This window comes from Neopelma chrysocephalum, unplaced genomic scaffold, assembly GCF_003984885.1.
Source record: "Neopelma chrysocephalum unplaced genomic scaffold, ASM398488v2 Primary Assembly neopelma1_26, whole genome shotgun sequence".
NCBI lineage: Eukaryota > Metazoa > Chordata > Aves > Passeriformes > Pipridae > Neopelma > Neopelma chrysocephalum.
Window position 1 is genome coordinate 17,672,885 of NW_020897695.1, and position 19,035 is coordinate 17,691,919.

At 43.0% G+C, this 19,035-nt stretch overlaps 1 protein-coding gene across 1 annotated transcript; it reads left to right on the plus strand.

Annotated features, from left to right (window-relative positions):
* Positions 1 to 5,405: 5,405 nt before the first annotated feature.
* PDIA4 (protein disulfide isomerase family A member 4) lies at positions 5,406 to 18,498 on the plus strand. Its single transcript, XM_027675780.1, has 10 exons — positions 5,406 to 5,573; positions 10,618 to 10,792; positions 12,513 to 12,718; positions 13,391 to 13,529; positions 14,037 to 14,242; positions 15,151 to 15,309; positions 16,219 to 16,370; positions 16,775 to 16,931; positions 17,025 to 17,258; positions 17,825 to 18,498. Exons 1-10 carry the CDS (start codon positions 5,468 to 5,470, stop codon positions 18,238 to 18,240), a joined length of 1,950 nt encoding a protein of 649 aa, XP_027531581.1. The 5' UTR covers positions 5,406 to 5,467; the 3' UTR covers positions 18,241 to 18,498.
* Positions 18,499 to 19,035: the final 537 nt, after the last annotated feature.

The following is a 19,035-nucleotide window of genomic DNA, read 5'->3' on the forward strand; positions in this document are numbered from 1 at the left end:
GGCAGCTCCCACTGTGTTGCCAGAGCCTTTGTGATACATGCAGGGATGTGTCTGTGAGCCGAGTGGATCCCGTGGCTGAGCTACGTGCGAGCGAGCGATGAGCCCTGAGGACACCCCTGGAGCTGGTGGGTGTCCGCACCCTCCCAGCTGAGGGGGCACAGCCGCTGCTGAGGTGGAGCTGCGGCACCTCCTGCTTGGGGATGGCGGGGTGAGGACACCACCTGGAATCCCACAGAATGTGCTGAGTTGGAAGGGACTCCCAGGGATCCCCAAGTCCAAGCCTTAGCCCTGAACAGGACCATCCCGGGGAAGAACTGATAGAGAGAAGCCCTGCTGAGAAGGACTTGGGTTACTGCTGGACAAATAATAGAACATTAGCCAGTAGTGTGTGCTTGTAGTCCAGAAAGCCAATTGCCTCCTGGGCTGCATAAAAAGACACTGGCAGGTTGAGAGAGGCAGGTGATTCTGTCCCCCTACTTTGCTCTGGTGAGATGTTATCTGGAGTACTGTGTCCAGCTCTGGGGTCTTCACCACATGAAAGACATGGACCTGTTGGAGTAAGTCCAGGGGAGGGCCACATGAATGATCAGAGGACTAAAACATCTATCCTCTGAAGAAAGGCTGAGAGAGTTGAGATTGTTCTGCAAGGAGAAGGCTCCAGGGACTCTTACTGCAGCCCTTCAATATATGAAGGGGTCTTGTAAGAAAGATGGAGAGAGAATTTTTACCAAGGCCTGTAGTGACAGGACACAGAGATCCAAGAACTAAAAGAGAAAGAAAGAGAAAAAAAATATGAAGAAAATCTGGTAAAAAGTCATCCAGACAGACTCTCAAAATCATTGCAACAAAACGAAAGTACAATACAGAATCAATAGTATTTATATTACTGTTACCATATTTCATCCATATTTCATTAACTTGCAAGAATCTAGTAGTATTGAAGTGGAACATTTTCACATCAAAATTTTTATCATCTTTCTACAGTGATGACTGGAAATTATTGAAACATATTTTAAAATAAGCATCATAATACATGAGTCAACCACTGACCAAAAACCAACGAGTTCTACAAGTGTTTTGCTCTAAATTGTTTCTAGATTTAGACGAAATGCAAAACAGGATGGATATTTTAAGCAGTTTCAAGATTCACTGAAGTGATTTACATGAAGATTACGTGCAAGGCAACTCAGCATCATTTGCTGTGAAAGTGTAGCTATTATGCAAAGAAAGATAACTGAGGTTCACAAGAAAACCACCAGACAAATCATTCAAAACACCTGTGTGACCCTGTGCCAGTTTAAACCTTACATAAAAGAGAAGTTTTGCAAATGAATTTTTTTAGAAAACAACTTTTGAGTGCATTTTCACAAAACTGGTCAGAACTGTGTACATGCTGCTATGTCAAGAGTGTATTAGCATAATTTCAGCCATATTTTACCTTTCCAGTGGGTGGCATCAAAAGTGCCATCAGTTTATGCTGTATGAAACGAGTATTCTATTCAAAAAAATTAGAGGAAGACAAGGTGGTCTGTCACTCAGTACTACTGAAAATGCTGTGTATCACAGTCCAACCCCTTAGTTAACTGGCATGGTGCTGTGGCTGCACACATCCTGTTAAAATGAATTTCCAATCCTTTAAGCACCATCAGCAACTTACTATAGAACCGAGACCCAAAATTCATATTTAAAAACAGTACATTAATTTGTTGCACCTCTATTCAGACAATATAAGTCAGCATCTAGTCAGTATCACTCTGTGATGTTAAGGATTACAATAGATTAAATGAGCTAGCACATCTGTGAGACCATTATAATTGCTCAGTGTCTTTACAGGTACTCAGTATCATCAGGCTGTGTGTTGGAATGGGTTAAAAGCAGAAGAGGATTGTAAGCCACTCAAGTGACCTTGCAGCTGGGAATAACTCTTGATGAGTCTGTGAACAGCAGCCCAGTGATCCTCTAGCATGGACTGAGTTTATGGATCTCTAGCATGCTGCCTGTGTCTCTGCTTGTGTACCTCTGCCTGGGTGTTGTGTCACGGATCCCCTGGTTAGCAAGGTAATGGAAATAAATTTACTCTTTGCATGCTAGCTGCGAGTTTGTGGTTGTTCCAGCTGCCTGCCTGTGTCAACTCACACACTGTGATGGGCCAAGTAGATACTAATTCATTTTTGAGACTGTAATATAATTTAATAGCAGAAGTTAGACTTGTGTAGCTTAGTCTGACATACCTTACAATTTTCATGTTTTTTGTGAAAGAACATTAGCTTTTCCTTCTTTGATATTTACTGCTGAATATGCCTCCTCTAAGATCAACAACTGTACCCCACAGAATTTGCAGAATTATGTACAGGATTAATAGTGTCTAATTTGAAGGAGAAAAATACAGTGTAATACAAAGAGATATTTCCACAGTCCACTTACTTAATGGTGCTGGAGAACACAAGTGCAACCTATGAAGACTTTAAGGTAGCCATTGGCAACTTAAACCAACAAGAAAGACACTTACTGAATGTTCCTGAGAAAAAGCACATTTAAGAGCTACAATCGTCTGCTTGTTCCTGAGGATGCAAGTCTGCCACTGATGATGGTAACAACTTAAAAGGATATGAAAACACATATGCATGTGCAAAATGTAATCCATTTTCAAATAACCAGAGTGCACTAATACCTGTATTTTTCTGCAGAATAGCAGATGTTATCAGATAGAAGTGCCTTCTACCCAGAAACTGCTCCAGAGGTGCTCTGTGAGGCCTTGTGCTTCCAGTACTTGTTTGCTCTCCAGTATGTCTGGGGCAGAAGGGACTTGTAAGAATGGCCATTTTGTCACATCAGACATGCTGTAAGAGACCTGTGACATTCACTTTTCCATGCATCTAACCAACAGATGACCCTATACTAGGCTCTGTTCCACCTACCTTCTGCCTAGAGACCCTCCTGGGAAAAAGGAGAATGTTCCTGTTATTAACTTCCATGAGGAATAAGTACTTGGCAAAAGGCAGCAGTGCTCTTACCAGTAGTGACTAGTTCAGAGGATTTTCAGCTTCATATGGTCAGTCCCATAGGTAAGTCAGTGCTTAGAGAGCAGTAAGGGATCTCTTGGAAAAGCTGCACAGCTAGCACACTCTTTCCAGTGCCCAGTGTATTTCACAATTACATTGAGTTTGCACCCCAGCTGGTCTGTGATGAATTACACGTCTGCGTGGTGTGCTATTTTTGACTCACTGTGCTATCCTGTGCTACCCCAATGTAGGAAGACAGGCACAGCCCTGCTGGTTTGAAGACAGACCAGACAATGGTCTTTGCCAAGGCCCTGTTTATCTAGTGGGACGTGTCTAAGATCCGGGCTGCCAATGCTGTAACTACCCACTCAATGAAACGACAATTTAGCAAATCTCTCAGGCTGTCCTTGGCTGATCAGGGATCACAGGGGTTCTGTCTTGCAGGCTTTCCTCCTGCAGTTCAAATAAGTAATAGTAATAAAAAAAACCCTCTATATTTGTACTATTTGCACTTTCTTTTCACTGCCTAGCAGGATGTTGGTGCTTGACACCTTTGACCGCCTAGCAAATCTACTGATCTCATTTTTCATTTTGGTTAACCTGTATAGACAGAAACCATAATAACCATGAAACTTAGTCACCACAAAAGAAAAAGCATTCAGTTCTGTTTTCACACTCTAGCAGACAAAAGCAATACTGACACCATTTCTTCATTTTATGTGCCCACTTATTCTGCAAGCTATTTTAACCAGTTTTCCAATTGCCTAGACAACGTCAGTCATGAAGTACTAGGCCTGACTGTACTCCCCTACGTTGACAGGTCACTGCCAGGTGGACAATCTGCAAGATAAATCAGAAAAAATTGGATTTCAATAGCCACTATTTGTTTTATAAACTCGGATTACAAAGACAGTAAATATTTCACATAGCAATACAATATTCAAATGAAGAGTTGTATTAACCAGTGAACAAGACTCTAAATAAAACCCTTCCATACTCTTAATTTTTCCCATTCAGAACACTTAGTGTCCAACCTGGTTACGTGCTATCATCAAATTACTAAATATCTATATTAATCAAACTAATATTTATATTGATACCAAAATCAGGCAGGATCAGGATCACAATCTTGACAAGATCCAGACAGCTTTAACTTTGTTCAGATCAGGTCTCACTCAGACAGATAAGTTGAAGAACTGCTACTGTATCAGCCACTGTATTTTCAAAATAGCTGGCTTGGCAGTTGAGCTGAAGAAAGGCAGTTACTCCCAGGCTACAACTTCGCAATATAGAACACTGCAGGTCTTCAATGCATTTTTCCAACCCACAGACCACTTACAAATGCCAAATGGCAATCTAGGTGCATCAATATTCTTTCAAGCAACACAATGTCTACTCAGTCCCCCAAAATTCTGGAATTTGTATTTTAAGCTTGCACTTCAAGACCTCGAAGATATTTGCTTATCACAAGCTACTGCTACTCCTTTACAGTGTAACTGCTGCGCATTGAACTTAGCAGTGCTTTATGCTTACAAACTACCCATTTGAGGGTCAGACAACAAAAGAATTGTTCCACGAGCCAATGAGCAGTTGCGATTTGCCCAAGCACGGGGTAAGACAAGCAATTCGAGAACGGAGGTTTTAGCACCGTCTTGTTAGATCTTAAATGTCCACCGGATAAAGCATTTGGACAACCATCATCAGAAATTAATTATACTGTGACATCTTCCCGTGCGATTACGGCGCTACCGATGTGCTCGCTGTGCCAGACAACCCCGACGCCTACGGGAGCTCCCGGGTGATGGCAGTGCCGTAACAGTCGACCATGGCAATAAGCTACTTAAATTCTACTTTAAGTATTTAAGAATGTAAGAATTATTTAAGCAGCCCCCGCGGTGCCTTCAGGTCCCTCCCCCGCCCCCTCACTGAGGAAGCCCCGCCCCCACCGGACGCGGCGCGCCTTCATAGGCTGCCGCTGCCTTCCGGCCCCGCTCCCTGGCGCCAGCCCGCCAATCCCAAAGGGTGATGTGGCTACTTGCGCTCGGGGGGCGGGGCCGCCACCTCCCCACCCGCCCCCGCCTCCGCCCCCGGAGCGGCCGCATGCTCCCCGCGTGGCGGTCCGCGGTTGGCGGCGCCGCGGCGGCCAATGGCTGGGCGGCACCTCAGAGCCCCCGGGCGGTTCTAAGCCGCGGCGGTGCGGGCGCTTCTCCGCCACTGTCCCAGTCGATCGCGCCTGTGTCCCGCATCGCCGCTGCCGGGCGTCCCTGGGGGCGCCCCCGCCAGTCCCGCGAGACCCGCGCACCCCGCGCCGGAGCCCCTCGTGACGTTCGGCGATTGGCGGCCGTGCGGCGCGCGTGGCGGGGCAGCAGCCAATCACCGTGCGTGGCGTGCCCGGAGGGCGGGGCGTGGGGAGCGCAGGGAGCGGACGGGAGCGGGCCGGGAGCAGCAGAGAGATCGGGATCAGGATGAGGGTGCGCAGGCTGTGGGTGCTGGTGCTGCTGCTCGGGCTGGTTCAGATCGCCCTCCTGGCGCGGGGCGCGGCGGCCCAGGAGGAGGAGGACGGAGACGGAGGTGAGCGCGGGCCGGGGCCGGGCTGGCGGCGCATCCTGGATCCCCCCGCGGGAGGCGGGGGCGCGGCCCCTCCGCTGGGCGCTGCGGGGAGCCTGGGCTGGCAGGGCCCCGCTGGGGCCAGAAAGCTTTTCCGGGCCTCTGGGCAGGGCGCTGAGCCCCCACATGAAGGCGGTGAGGTCTGGGCGAGCCGCTTGTCCCAGCGCTGTGGGGCGGCTCTGCCTCGCCTCTTCCAAGCACGGAGTTAACAGCTATCTAACGATTAGCCATGTTGGAAATCCCTGGCTTTTAAATCACCGTGAAGTTTGCGATTTCATTGTTTCGCCTCGTTATTCCGACTCGTTGCGATTTCATTATCCGGAGATGGACTCTTTGTCAGGAGCTGTAGTGTAGAATGGGGAGTAACGAGTACAAATTGAAAAAGGGGAAGTTTAGGTTAGATATTAGAAAGAAACTCTTTACAGTGAGGATGGTGAGACACTGGAACAGGTTGCCCAGAGAGGTAGTGGATGCCCCATCCCTGGCAGTGTTCAAGGCCAGTTTGTGGTCTAGTGGAAGATGCCCTGGCCCGTGGCAGAGGGATTGGGACTAGATGATCTTTGAGGTCCTTTTCAACCTCAACATCCTGTGATTCTATGGCTGAGCACACTTTTCCTTATCCCTCTGTTCAGGGGATCTGTGTATTCTGCGTGTTTCAAACTGATGGGGTTGTTGGTTTGGTTTTTTTCACAGAAGGAAGGACCAGTGTTGCCAATTGCTTGCTGTTTCTTCCCATTGTCTTTGAATTTCACTGACGCGTTTCTCCTCTTCCAAAATTAGCTGAAACAAAGCTGCTCAGGCTTATTGAGTTTAGTACGTTCCTGAAAGTAGGAGGCAGGCATTTGAAGATTTTCTTTTTTTTAGTTTTAAGTTTCTTTCATGTGAATTTTGGTAAATCCTGCATCTTTCATATTTCTTGTATGTTAAGTATTAGAGGGCGTTCGGGGAGACTGGATTATGGATGACCTTCTGAACTCATGTCCTGCAAATTCTTGCTCACTGAAAAGGCACTAAAACTCAAAGAAGCACATATAAATCAGTTACCTTATCTGTGTAATTAACTGTATGTAGGATGAGGATCAAGAAACTTGTTTTAAAGGATATGGAGTCTGCAGAAAGGAGATGGAGATACAGAATCTTCCTGTGAAACACTTTTTTTTTTTCAGTTGCAAACTGAAAGACAAGTATTGTGTCTATTTCTCTGCTTTTAGCTAGAACACTTGATTATCCTTGCTTTGTAGCATGTGACAAAGCCAAGTACTGATTTTCCCTACAACCTTCATAGAATGAAGTAACACCTGTGATGTTACAGTGTTACCTGTGGCTGACAGCGGTAGCTCAGCTTCCTGTGGGCCAGGCTCTCAGGCTCTCATCAGTATTTCCCACAGGTGCTGTTCTTCTCATTATACGAGTTGTCTGGATCAAAGGTACATGGTGATGGAAGTCTTTCCTGCTGTGTGGAAGCTGAGCACTAATCCATTGCACAACTTGAATCGTTTTCTGGTTTCTATTGTGTATCTAGAAATTGTATATAGATCATGAATAGGCTTTTCAAAGCCTTTGCATTAAAAATGCACATAGTTGGGGATTTCCATTTTTGCTTTTGGAATACAGGTGTGTATGAAGTGTAATAAGTTTCCTTTGCAACAAGCAAGTGATTTTATGTACATTGATTGTGCAGGAGATGAAAAGTTCAGATTAAACCCGGCTTGTTGTACAGCATGGTTTGGGAAGTGAAGTTCAACTAGGACAGTGAGGCAAATATGCTCAAAGTAAGGTTAGCCTGGATCGTGACTGTTACACTCTTAGCATCCTGATGAAGGAACAGGAGGAATCATGTAGAGGATCCGCTACAGAAAATCTTGAGGAGGATTGATTTTTGTTGAAAGACTTTTGAGTGCCCTAGCAACAGATTATGAGTCTTGACTTCTGGGTTTCTGAAAACTGAGCTCATCTAGGAGCTGTGCTCCTCAGAAGAAAACTTTCAGGCAGAATCCTGAAGTTGTTGATGTCTGGATGCAGCTTTATTTGTATGGGATTAACTTTACTTAAGAAAAAGTTACTAGGCCAGATTTATGATAAATGCTGAGTGTACAGCGAAGTTACTGAAAGAATTAATTTCACTTAGAGTAGCTGTCATCCTGAAGAAGGTCTACCAGCCAGTATCATGTACTTCAAGTCTTAAAATAAGTACCATTTTGATCATGTTTTTTGACTTGTGTAGTAATGTGTTGAAATTTGCGGAAGTGATTTTTTTGGAGTAAAAAGGAGTAATCCATATTTTATTGGAGGGCAGGTTTTAGCCACAGCTGCCACATGTTGGCTTGTCCACCTGCTTTGTAAGTATCTTAAGAAACAAAGACACTTCAGTTTGGGGGCAGCTGTTTTATTTTCATGAGCTGTCTTATGCAAGTATTTATTAGCTACTTCTGCTATTTCAGATGTCACAGTAAGACTCATTCTACATCTGTTCTCTTTAAATTGTAAATCATTAATGCAGAGGCAAGTTTCTTGCTCTTAATGAAGAGATGTCCTGCTTGCTACTCCCATGCTTGGTCAGGTCCCTGAAGCAGTTCTTTCAGTCCCAATAGTAAAGGAGGTGTTAGAGGTAGCTATGATAGAGTTTGCACACTTAAGGACCAGTTTATAGGTGTGGTTAACTTTTTTTTTAATGCATGTCCTCCTCCCACTTGGGAAAAGGTGGAGTCCTGCTGTTACACTGCTATTGTCCTGCCTCCATCTCCAAGGAGGAGGAAGTGGGTGTGTATAATGCCCATGACAATGTGTCACTGTCAAGGAAGTTTTATGTTGGCAGGCTGTACAGCCACTTGCAGGGAAAGATCCATATTCAGTGATGGATGTTGGACCTAATGGTTACATTTTCTACTTGTGCAGGATGTTTTTGCAGGTGATGCTTTGTTCTTGGTTTTCTAAACCATGAGCCTGTGCTACAGTAGCTGCAGTGGCCTTTGTCTCTGTTGGGTCAGTTAGTTAGCATAGTAAGCAGGAATGAGGGTCACAACCTGGTGGTAAGTTTGAGATGCATGAGCAGAATTGGCCAGCTAGTTTTGCTCAAATTCCTTTGTGTCAGGAAAAACCAAGTCTGAAGCAATTTGCATGGAAAAGCAATGGCATTGCACAACTTGCAGGAAGTTCAGGCACAGACTGACCAGGAACACTATGTGGTGAAACATAGCCCTCAAAGCTGCTAGGCACCCATGTAAGGCAGAAATTTTGCCTGCTGAAACCCCCTGAAAACCAGCTGTTTCACCAGGGTAGTCCTGTAGGTATGTGACTTCCCTCAAGTGTGAGCAAGTGCTGCAACACAGGAGGCATTGTCTGCTGGCAAAAAGTGCTTTTAGCTGCTTCAAAGATCAGATGAAACAGGAGTAGTTGTTAAAGAAATCTAATCCAGGTGACTACTGTTGTGTGATAAATAATCTCCTGTGATCTCTCCCCTCACCAGAAGCTTTAATATTTTGGTGGTATGTAAAGTTGACTTTAATTAAAATGAACATATTTTCTCTAAGAGCCCGTGCTGTTTTCTGAGGGCATATAGACTTATTTTTGTATGCTTTCTTCTAACATAAAAATAGCTATTGCAATTTAATGGCATAGTTTTGTCCATGGTGAGATTGTTCCTGTGGTCTGCTGTCGGTGTGAGAAAAGTGGGATTTGTTTTGTTCACTTTTTCATAGTTGGGTAGTACATATTTCTCAGTCTTAACTTTCAAATTCCAGGTGAAATCAGAGTATTTTCAGAATAGTGCTGCAGTAACTCCTGTCAGCTTAGTCAAAAGCCAGTTAAAGTTAAATAGAAAAAATAGTTTTGACCAAGATACCTAAATCCTTTTTTCCCTTTCTTTTTTTTTTCCCCCCAGTATACTCCTGGGACTCTCAGTGGTCAAAAGGGCCTTAGCTTCGTTGTTTTACAATTTTCATTTGGGATGAGGTATTATCATTACTTGTTCTGTAACTGAAATTCCTTAAAGGCCTTCAGGAAGGTCTGGTTGCCTTGAAAGATAGCAGTTAAAAAAAAAAATTTAAAGGAACATGTGAAAGGTCGAATATTAAAGAAACCATCTCAAATTCCAAGCCAACAAAGAATGAACCAGTTGAAATGTCCTGGCTTCAGCTTTCACGTGCTAATTTTGCTTCGGTAATTGAACAAATCTGCTGCTTTCTTCTTGAAAGGCCTGTTCTGGACCAGCGGTTTTGGTCTCCTTAAATCAAAGGCCTCCACAAAAGCTGTTTGAAAGAAACTTTCACTCCATTTACCTTGCATCTGGCAGGTGCATACGAGTGGGTTTTCACGGGACTCCTGAAACAGTCACTTACTTGATTTTACACTCAGTGCAGCCTGGTGCTGGTCCAGAGCAGAGTGATTGATGCCTCTGTGAGCGGAAAGACTCCTCAATGAATTGCGGACCTGAAACATCACTGTAATTGAAAGCAAGATATATTGAGGTGGCAGAGGTGGGATGGAGCAGTCAGGAAAGAAGCCTCATTTTAAAATGCTGCCTCGAAACCACCTTTGTACTAGCAAGATTGTAACATTTGGGTTTATGGCAGCTGTTCCACTGCATGATGAAGGGCTTCTGTTTGAATTTAGGTGTCATTTCTGTGCCCTTCTTGCCCAACAAAACGTGTCTCGCTTCCCACATTTCAACAATATATCCAATGTACCTTGGTGGCAACTGTTATGTGGATCTGTGTGTATTAATTCTTGTTGTATCCATTTTGTTAATTTGCCTTGAAATTGGAGATAGATGTTGACACTTTACTGAAATATTTATATTGGTGTAGTGTGGACAAAAATGAAACACAAGTCAAACATTTGAGTCCAAGTTCTTTGCAAACTGAGATAGCTGTGGCTGTATGTGGAGCAGAAGCTAACCTGTGTAGGGACTTTTTTCTTTAACCACAGGAGATCCATCTTTAACCTGGTACTGTTACTTCAGTGTTAAATTTGACACAATCTAATATCTATTGCATTTTTACTTTTCCAGAATCTGTTACAAAAGAGACCGATGATGACAGTGATGATGATGATGAAGAGGATGATGAAGATGATGATGATTCTGTAGTTAAAGAAGAAAATGGTGTATTAGTCTTGAATGATGCAAACTTTGACACCTTTACTGCAGACAAGGATACTGTGCTGCTGGAGTTCTATGCACCATGGTAGGTTCACAGTGGTATCTCCTTATGTACAAGATGAGATGGCTGTTGAGGTCTTCTCCGCCAGGACACACTCCTAAATAGTGAACTTGAGTTGCAATTTTAAAGATGACATAGGAGTAGTTTGCCTGCAGGAGATGCACTGGACATTACTATAGTCCAGGGAAGGAGATGGTTCTGGTGGTGTAGAACCTTTTTCCTGTACCATGCAATAGCCAACAGCCCGTTCCATCTCACAGATGTGGGCCATGCTGAGGGATCCCATTCGAAGGGAAGGACAGCCTTGGTTCTCCCTGCTTTGTGCCTGTCAGGGAACAGAAATGGTCCCAGTGAGCCCCAGAAAAATCATGTGGTGTGGTCTTGCAGCCTGCTATTGTCCTTGTGCTGAACCCCTGGGAACTTTTGCACTTCCTCATCTAAATGGAGGGATGAAGGTGACTTCCCTAGTAGAGGAATTGCTAGAAGGTTTTCCTTTTTAAATTCACATTTCTGTCCTTGCCAGAAGGACGTGGTGTGATTAAAGACATAGCTCGTTTGTATTATCAGTTTAAGCAGTGGCTCATATGTCCACCTAATGATGATAGTTTCTGCTGGCATCCCAGACCACTGGTGTGCTCAGGGGAGCTACAATGGACTTACCTGCATATAACCGAGACAAAGAATTTAGGCCAGAATGTGCCTTCTCTTGCATTCTTATGGGCAAAAATAATAGAGATGGTTACTGGGGGAAAACAAGAGTAGAATATATTTTTAGTCAAGTTGCTGAGTTAGCATTGCAACCAGAACCTCTTTTCCATTGTGATTTAGTGATACAAAGATGACTTACTCATAGCTCCTTTTCTAGTCTTTGAATAGAAGGGCGAATGTGATCTTGAGGTGGAGTTGCATTTTAACTGCATCCCTCCTTGTCTATGGGTCCTAATCCTGCAGCTGTGGCTTGCCTGCATGGAAACTAAACATGAAGTTTAATTTATCTGAGCAGAAGGATGTGTGTCATCATGGACTAAACACCTCTCCTTTTTTCTACTCCCCATTCTGCCAGTTAAGAGGCTAAGGAGCCCAGGCTGTCTGCCACACATTTCCTCTTTTCTTCCCCCTATATTTCCCTGGTTTCATGTTCAGCTTGTCAAGCTTTTCTTATGCTGATATCCTTTGTCACATCAGCTTTTGCAGCAGGAGCCTCTATTCTTCCCAGAAAGTTCTGCTATGGCCAGAGAGGGAGCAGGTGCTGTGATACCATGGTGGGTGTGAGATTTCATTAGGTCCACTTAACTACTGGTTCATTTTTCCCTTTAGTTCAATTTAGGGTGGTAGGTAGAGAAGATAAAACTAGATTAGGGAGAAGCTGAAGTTGCATTGAGACCGTATTTGTGGGGACGGGAAGGAAGGAGGAGCATGGTACAAGGTTTACAATTTTGTTGTAAAAGCACTTGTTGAATTTTTTTACAATGGCTTTATAAAGCATATGGAAATACATTGCATGTTGAATGAAAATTAGGAAAAAATAACAACGTTGGGATTTGAACAAATTAGCTATAGTTACTTAATTTGTTAATTTGAACATTAGCTTTATCTCTCCGTAATCTGAACACATAGCAAGACAGACATTTCTGTGTTGATTATGTGAACATCTGTCAGAAGACATCCTGGAAATGCAGAGCAGCAAAATATCTCTACGAGTCCATTGTGCATTTATGTATCTACTTGTGTCTTCCTCTGATAGGTGTGGGCATTGCAAGCAGTTTGCTCCTGAGTATGAAAAGATAGCCAAAACTCTGAAGGAAAATGACCCTCCTATTCCTGTCGCCAAAATAGATGCTACTGCAGCCACTTCACTAGCAAGTCGTTTTGATGTCAGTGGCTACCCAACCATCAAAATCCTGAAAAAAGGCCAGCCTGTTGACTATGACGGTTCTAGGACGGAAGATGGTAAGCACCAGTCCTTTGCAGGTCTCTGTAAGAAAGCAAAGTAGCGTATGATCTTGCGTCTTAATATGTGACTATTTTGAAGGACTTTGGTCTCAAGTTACCTTATCTTAAGCAGAATAATACTATGAAGGCTGAAATTTTTCCTGTTTTCTCAACTGACTGCATGTTAGAGGACAGTTTTGCAGGTAGTGGGTAGTGCTGTTGCTGACAGGAGGTTTGTAGAGATATGACTTGACCAAAAGAGGAGGCAGTCTCATGCTTGCTGAAGGATCAGCCAATAAACATTTGATCTGTATATTGACTGTGTGTAAACCTGCTTGATTTTCACTTAATTGATGTGCCCAGCTTCAATCAGAGAGGAAATACTACCTTTTCTGTCTTTTTTGAGATGGAATTCATGTACTATAGTGCTGCAAAGTACAGATCTATGCTCTGCATAAGTAAGATGCAATATGGTGTGAAGAGAAGACCTTCTTGGCAATACCATCAAGGAAATAAAGCATAAAGGAGTTTGATTAAGAAAGCATTCTCATGTAAGCTTGATGTGTAAGCCTCGGTCCAAGACCGTGCTTGCTACTCTAATTTTAAATTCTTGTTATCATCTCTTGCATTTGGTATGCTAGTGCTATAATAATGCATACTTGCTAACTGGGTTATTGAACTGTATTTCAGCAATTGTGGCCAAAGTGAAGGAGGTTTCTGACCCTAATTGGACCCCTCCACCCGAAGCTACTCTGGTATTGACCCAGGATAATTTTGACGATGTCGTGAATGGTGCTGACATAATCCTGGTGGAGTTCTATGCTCCATGGTAAGCAAGAAGGCAGTCACCCGTGCTTGCCTAGCACAGCTGGCTTGAACAGGCTTGGTGAGCCTGTTTTCTGTTGTTATGCCTCTTTACACATCTTTGCAGGTGTGTGTAGCTCTGGTGTACCTTAGTTCTAATCTGAACCTAGGATCATATTGCAAATCAATTGAAGACTAGACTAGATCTATGTTTCAGCAAAGGGGTGGTGTCGAAAGCTTCACTGAATATTCTCCTTATTTACTAATTTGGGACCACACTGAGATACTGAAAACCAAAGATAGTTGGTCCTTAGTTTAAAAATGGCCTCTGGAAATGAAACTACCTATAGTAGTGTGAGGCCAGCTTCAGGTTGGAGAGACACATATTCCTAGGCTGAAGTGTCCTTGTAGATTCAGTAATCCCGTTTCTACTCTCGGCATTCTGGCAGACTTAATTCTTCCACTTCGGAGGTAGAAGATACCTGGCAGACTTCATGGGTTGTAAAAACTGCTCTCTACTCTCCTTCTCTAGGTGTGGACACTGCAAAAGGCTTGCTCCAGAATATGAGAAGGCTGCCAAGGAGCTCAGCAAGCGCACGCCTCCAATTCCCTTAGCTAAGGTTGATGCCACTGCTGAAACTGAGCTTGCTAAGAAGTTTGATGTTACTGGCTACCCAACTCTCAAAATCTTCCGCAAGGGCAAACCTTATGACTACAGTGGGCCACGGGAAAAATATGGTACTGCAACTTCTGCTTTTTCTTATTTTCTGAGGGATTGACCACAAATCTTTTAGCATCTCTATAGGACTTGCAGGCTTGTTAACATCATAGCAATAGAAGCCGGGGAAACCTGACAAATTGTGCTCTTCACAGGCCAGCAATTTAAGTTTGTCTGTAATCTTTGACATCTTATGGTGGTACTATCAGTTCTTTTTAATATAAAGGAATTTAAATACCCATGGTGAAGCAGTGGCAATATGGGTAAATGGGCAGCCTTTAATTGTACTGGAATGCACCATAAGGACTGCCAAAATACTCAATGTCGTTAGCCCTGTGAGGCCATCCATCTATGAGAAGGTCACTCTAAACAAACCTACGTCCTGAGGACCTCACTGCCATTGTCCAAGCTTGCTTGGCCCCGGCAGATGAACCTTAGGATTAAAGGGTGGGCTCAGTTCAGCGCGTGCTGTGTCTCACCTAAAAAATCCATTGCGCAGGCTCGAAAGGTAAAAGACCTTTCCCAAAATCTTCGTTCGCAAAGACTGGCCATTATTAAAGTTCTAATAAGAGAAAAGACTTAAGACTATCCAAGTAGAACTTTGGTTCATAGCAGGTTCAGGAGACAGTGAAGTGTCTGGAATTTCATAAAAGAAGGTCACTTGCAAGATCAGCCAGTATCCATGGATCTCATGCTTGGCCACCTCTTCTGAAACTAACCTGAAGGAGAATATCCAGAACTGCAGCTTTAAAAACTTAGACTGAGGTCTTGCTGATTTGGTCTTCAAGTTATTGTGGGAGGGCTGTCCCCGATGTCACATGGTGTCCATGGGAAATGTGGTACTAAACAATGTTGTACATGGAATGCCTGAACCTTTCAGTTCAATAAAAGTTCTAAGCAACTTTTTGGGGGCGGGTCTGTCTCACAGGTATTGTCGACTACATGATTGAACAGGCTGGTCCTCCATCCAAACAGATTCAGGCTACCAAGCAGGTACAGGAATTTCTGAGGGATGGGGATGATGTCATCATCATTGGTGTCTTTAGTGGAGAGAATGACAAAGCCTATCAGCTCTATCAGGAAGCAGGTACAGAATGTTTTAAAATATTAATTAAATATGTTTTGTTGGGATTCTGCCTAGGACTTTGGGTGCAGAGAGATCATGTATTTTTGTTCTTAGTTCAGTAGGGGAGGTTGGAGAGGAACAAGAAGTAGATGGAGGGGTGATCTTCTACTCAAGAAGAAAGTTCAAACCAGATTTTGGGGTTATAGCTGAAGTATCAGCCAGTCACAGAAGATACTTCCTCCTGGTATTGTGTCCCTAAAAGCATGCAAACTACGGAGCAGGGAAAATTCGTGCCTGAGGAACAAATCACAACTTCCTGGCTTAAAGCCTACGTATCTTTTCTGTCTGTTACTGCTTGTTTCATGCCTGACAGTTCCAGAGACTGGGCTTTGCCAAGCTTGTTTGGGGTGGGTGGCCTGGAGAAAGAATCATCATCCACCTCTGGATCAGTTTAGCTAGACCATTCCTGGCCACCTGTCTATGTCTGCTTCTGGGGCTGCTGTCATTGTAGTTGGATTAGGAGCTAATTTGGTTGCTCCAGCATGGAAGACTACAGAACTGTTTCCCAGGCTGCCCCAAAGCAAATAGTTTGGCTAGTTGACCTATTTGGGGGGAAGCCAAGAGATATAAGACTTATAAACAAATAGCTGTTTTGCTGTATGTTTTGGAAGCTCTTCAAGGTTTTTGAGGTATGTAGAATAACTCGACAAGTTATTCTTGTTGAACAGCATTCAAATAGTGCTGCTAGAATTGTATGTATATTTACATGCTTCTCACCCTTGGATGAGAGCTTTGTCCAAGACTGGGTTGTTCTGTGTCCCTTTGAGAATAGGAAGAGAGTTTCCTTGCAGTGCAGCCTCAAGATTTCAGTTGGAGGCTGTCAGTCCACTTCTTACTGACTTCTCCTTCACCCTAACTTTAATTTTTCAGCTAATGGTTTGAGAGAAGATTATAAGTTTCATCACACCTTCAGCAACGAGATTGCAAAACTACTGAAAGCATCCCCAGGAAAACTAGTTGTCATGCAGCCAGAAAAATTTCAGTCAAAGCATGAGCCCAAGATGCATGTTCTGAATCTTAAAGTGAGTAGCTGATACAGAGCTAGAAAGTTTGCGTGCGGATTGAAGGTTCTCTTTCCTTGTATTTATGATCAGTTGGCATCTTCGTGTTGGAAGTACTCCCACTAGATATTTGAGGCAACTGTTTGTCCACTGAAACTGTATTGCTTTGTTCAAGAAAACTTTATGAAATTAGTCCAGATGTTGCATTTTCAAATAATAATTTTATCATTACAATATGCAGTTCAAAGGTAGAACACCAAATTATCCCTAGTGCTCAAAGATTTGAAGAGTATGGTGACAGTATTGTTTATAACATGCCCCTCTCTCTCATTTGTGTATGCATCAATATTAGTTTTCAGTAGTGTATAACAGAAATGCCTCTTAAATCTCCTTGTCTCAACTTTTCTCACAATTTTTTTGAACAGGATTCTACAGATGGGTCAGAGATTAAAGAGCATGTGCTAAAACATGCTTTGCCTCTAGTTGGTCATCGGAAGCCTTCCAATGATGCTAAGAGATATGCTAAGCGTCCTCTAGTGGTGGTCTATTATTCTGTGGACTTCAGTTTTGACTACCGAGTTGGTAAGTTTGCTGTGATTACCCTTCCTCCACTTTGAGAGGAGCAGGCAGTAAGTAACTAGAAATTGCCAATCTCATTGTGTTCTGGTTTTTCAGCTACCCAGTACTGGAGAGGCAAAGTCCTGGAAGTGGCCAAAGACTTTCCTGAATATGTGTTTGCTGTTTCTGATGAGGAGGATTATTCTTCTGAAATAAAAGATTTGGGCCTACTTGAGAGTGGAGAGGATGTCAATGTTGCCATTCTGGATGAAGGTGGCAAGAAATATGCCATGGAGCCAGAAGAGTTTGACTCTGATGTACTCAGACAGTTTGTGCTGGCATTCAAAAAAGGTACAGTTTCTAAAATAGGGTTCTCTAAGCTATTTGCTCTGTTTACCCAAGAGTTTTTCCTGAGGCAATGGCTATAATAAAGTAATTTGTGCAACCTTGCAGTGTTCTGTGACTTGAAGCTTTTGGATGTTTCTTGCCTCTTTTTTTTTAAACTTTGGTTCATTAACTTCATTGCTTGGACTATGCTGTGACTTCCAGCTATACTCTAAACCTGAGCATGTTATGTTTGGCAAGCCTAAAATGTTCCTGTGGCTCTTAAGTGTGAGCTGGTCATTCATGTTTGTGACTTCTGTAGTAAATCGCTAGTTAGTACCCTGTGGATGGACAGCCATAAAAAGAGGAAGAAAGGTTCTAGGGAATTACGAAACAAATTGTTACCCATATTTCACAAGGCTATTTGGCTAAAAGGTCACCAGCAAAACGACCTGTGTTTCAGGGGCAAGTTCATTTGGTGGTGCAGTGATTTTTCCCTGGCAGGAGGATGTGCTACTGCCCTTTCTTAGGGGAGATTGTAAGGGCTGCTCTTACCATATTCTAACAGTGCTGTGTGTTTTTCTTTCTTCTAGGAAAACTGAAGCCAATTGTGAAGTCCCAGCCAGTGCCAAAAAATAACAAAGGGCCTGTGAAAGTGGTAGTGGGTAAAACTTTTGATACCATAGTAATGGATCCAAAGAATGATGTTCTCATAGAGTTCTATGCTCCATGGTGTGGACACTGCAAGAAACTTGAACCAGTGTATACAGAGCTAGGCAAAAAATACAAGAATGAGAAAAATCTAGTTATAGCCAAGATGGATGCTACTGCCAACGACGTGACAAACGACCACTACAAAGTGGAAGGATTCCCCACCATCTACTTTGCTCCGAGGGACAAGAAGAACAACCCTATTAAATTTGAAGGCGGGGACAGAGATTTAGAGCATTTGAGCAAATTTATAGAGGAGCATGCAACAAAACTCTCCAGAACAAAAGAAGAGCTTTAGATAAGATGAGGGTGGTGAAGAAAAATTGTTTGTACGTTGTAGTTAAAATCAAGTTACTGACAAAACTTCATGAGAGAAGAGTTAAGCAGTTTGAGCAAAGAGATTCTTGAGCAGTAAAGTAATTGCAGTATCTTTTTTTTTATATATGGCAGAAGAGTTTTTTTCTGGACACTGAACTTAATACTCTAATATGAATGTCTTGTCTTAGTTATGGTTTTGATCTTTGGAGAAAAATACATCCTTTATTTTTTGTGACTATCTTGAGCTTTATTCTTTGACTCAAATGCAGCTGTTTTTAAGTTAAAAGATACTACCAAAAAGAGAGAAGCAGATTCCTCAGCCAAACAGTTTTCTTTGTCTTATTTGTTGTTACGGTTACTGGGGTGAGCAGTCTTTTCAGCCAGTCTTTTTTGTTATGTTTCTGCATACCTCTTCTTTTGACTATATCACTGTATGCATTGAGGAGGATAAGAATGGAGATTTTCTAAAGTGTGGATGAATTATTTGGTCCTATTGAGATAAGACACAGTGACTTGCTAACCAAATATACCTGTCTGTTTTAGCTTTTTGCCTCTCTGTAGAGAGGATGATGCAAAAATAGAAAGTTTTTCTAATTTACCTCACTTTAGTAGTCCATATTGACCCATTTATATCCTAGTCTTCCTAAATATGTTTTGGAGTAATTGGAGTGTGGCAGAAAGAGCATTTAGTGGGTGGAAGTGCTTGGATTCTGGTATCAGACCTGTGTGTTACTGTCTTCTTTCCTTTTGCAGAGAGGAAAATTTGATAGTGATT

What these genes read in the sequence shown, in the direction of transcription:
- PDIA4 (XM_027675780.1), top strand. Translation starts at nt 5,468, where the DNA reads ATGAGGGTGCGCAGGCTGTGGGTGCTGGTGCTGCTGCTCGGGCTGGTT. An exon ending in GGAGGAGGACGGAGACGGAG is followed by an intron (nt 5,574 to 10,617) that starts GTGAGCGCGGGC and finishes TTACTTTTCCAG; the next exon opens with AATCTGTTACAAAAGAGACC. An exon ending in CTGGAGTTCTATGCACCATG is followed by an intron (nt 10,793 to 12,512) that starts GTAGGTTCACAG and finishes TTCCTCTGATAG; the next exon opens with GTGTGGGCATTGCAAGCAGT.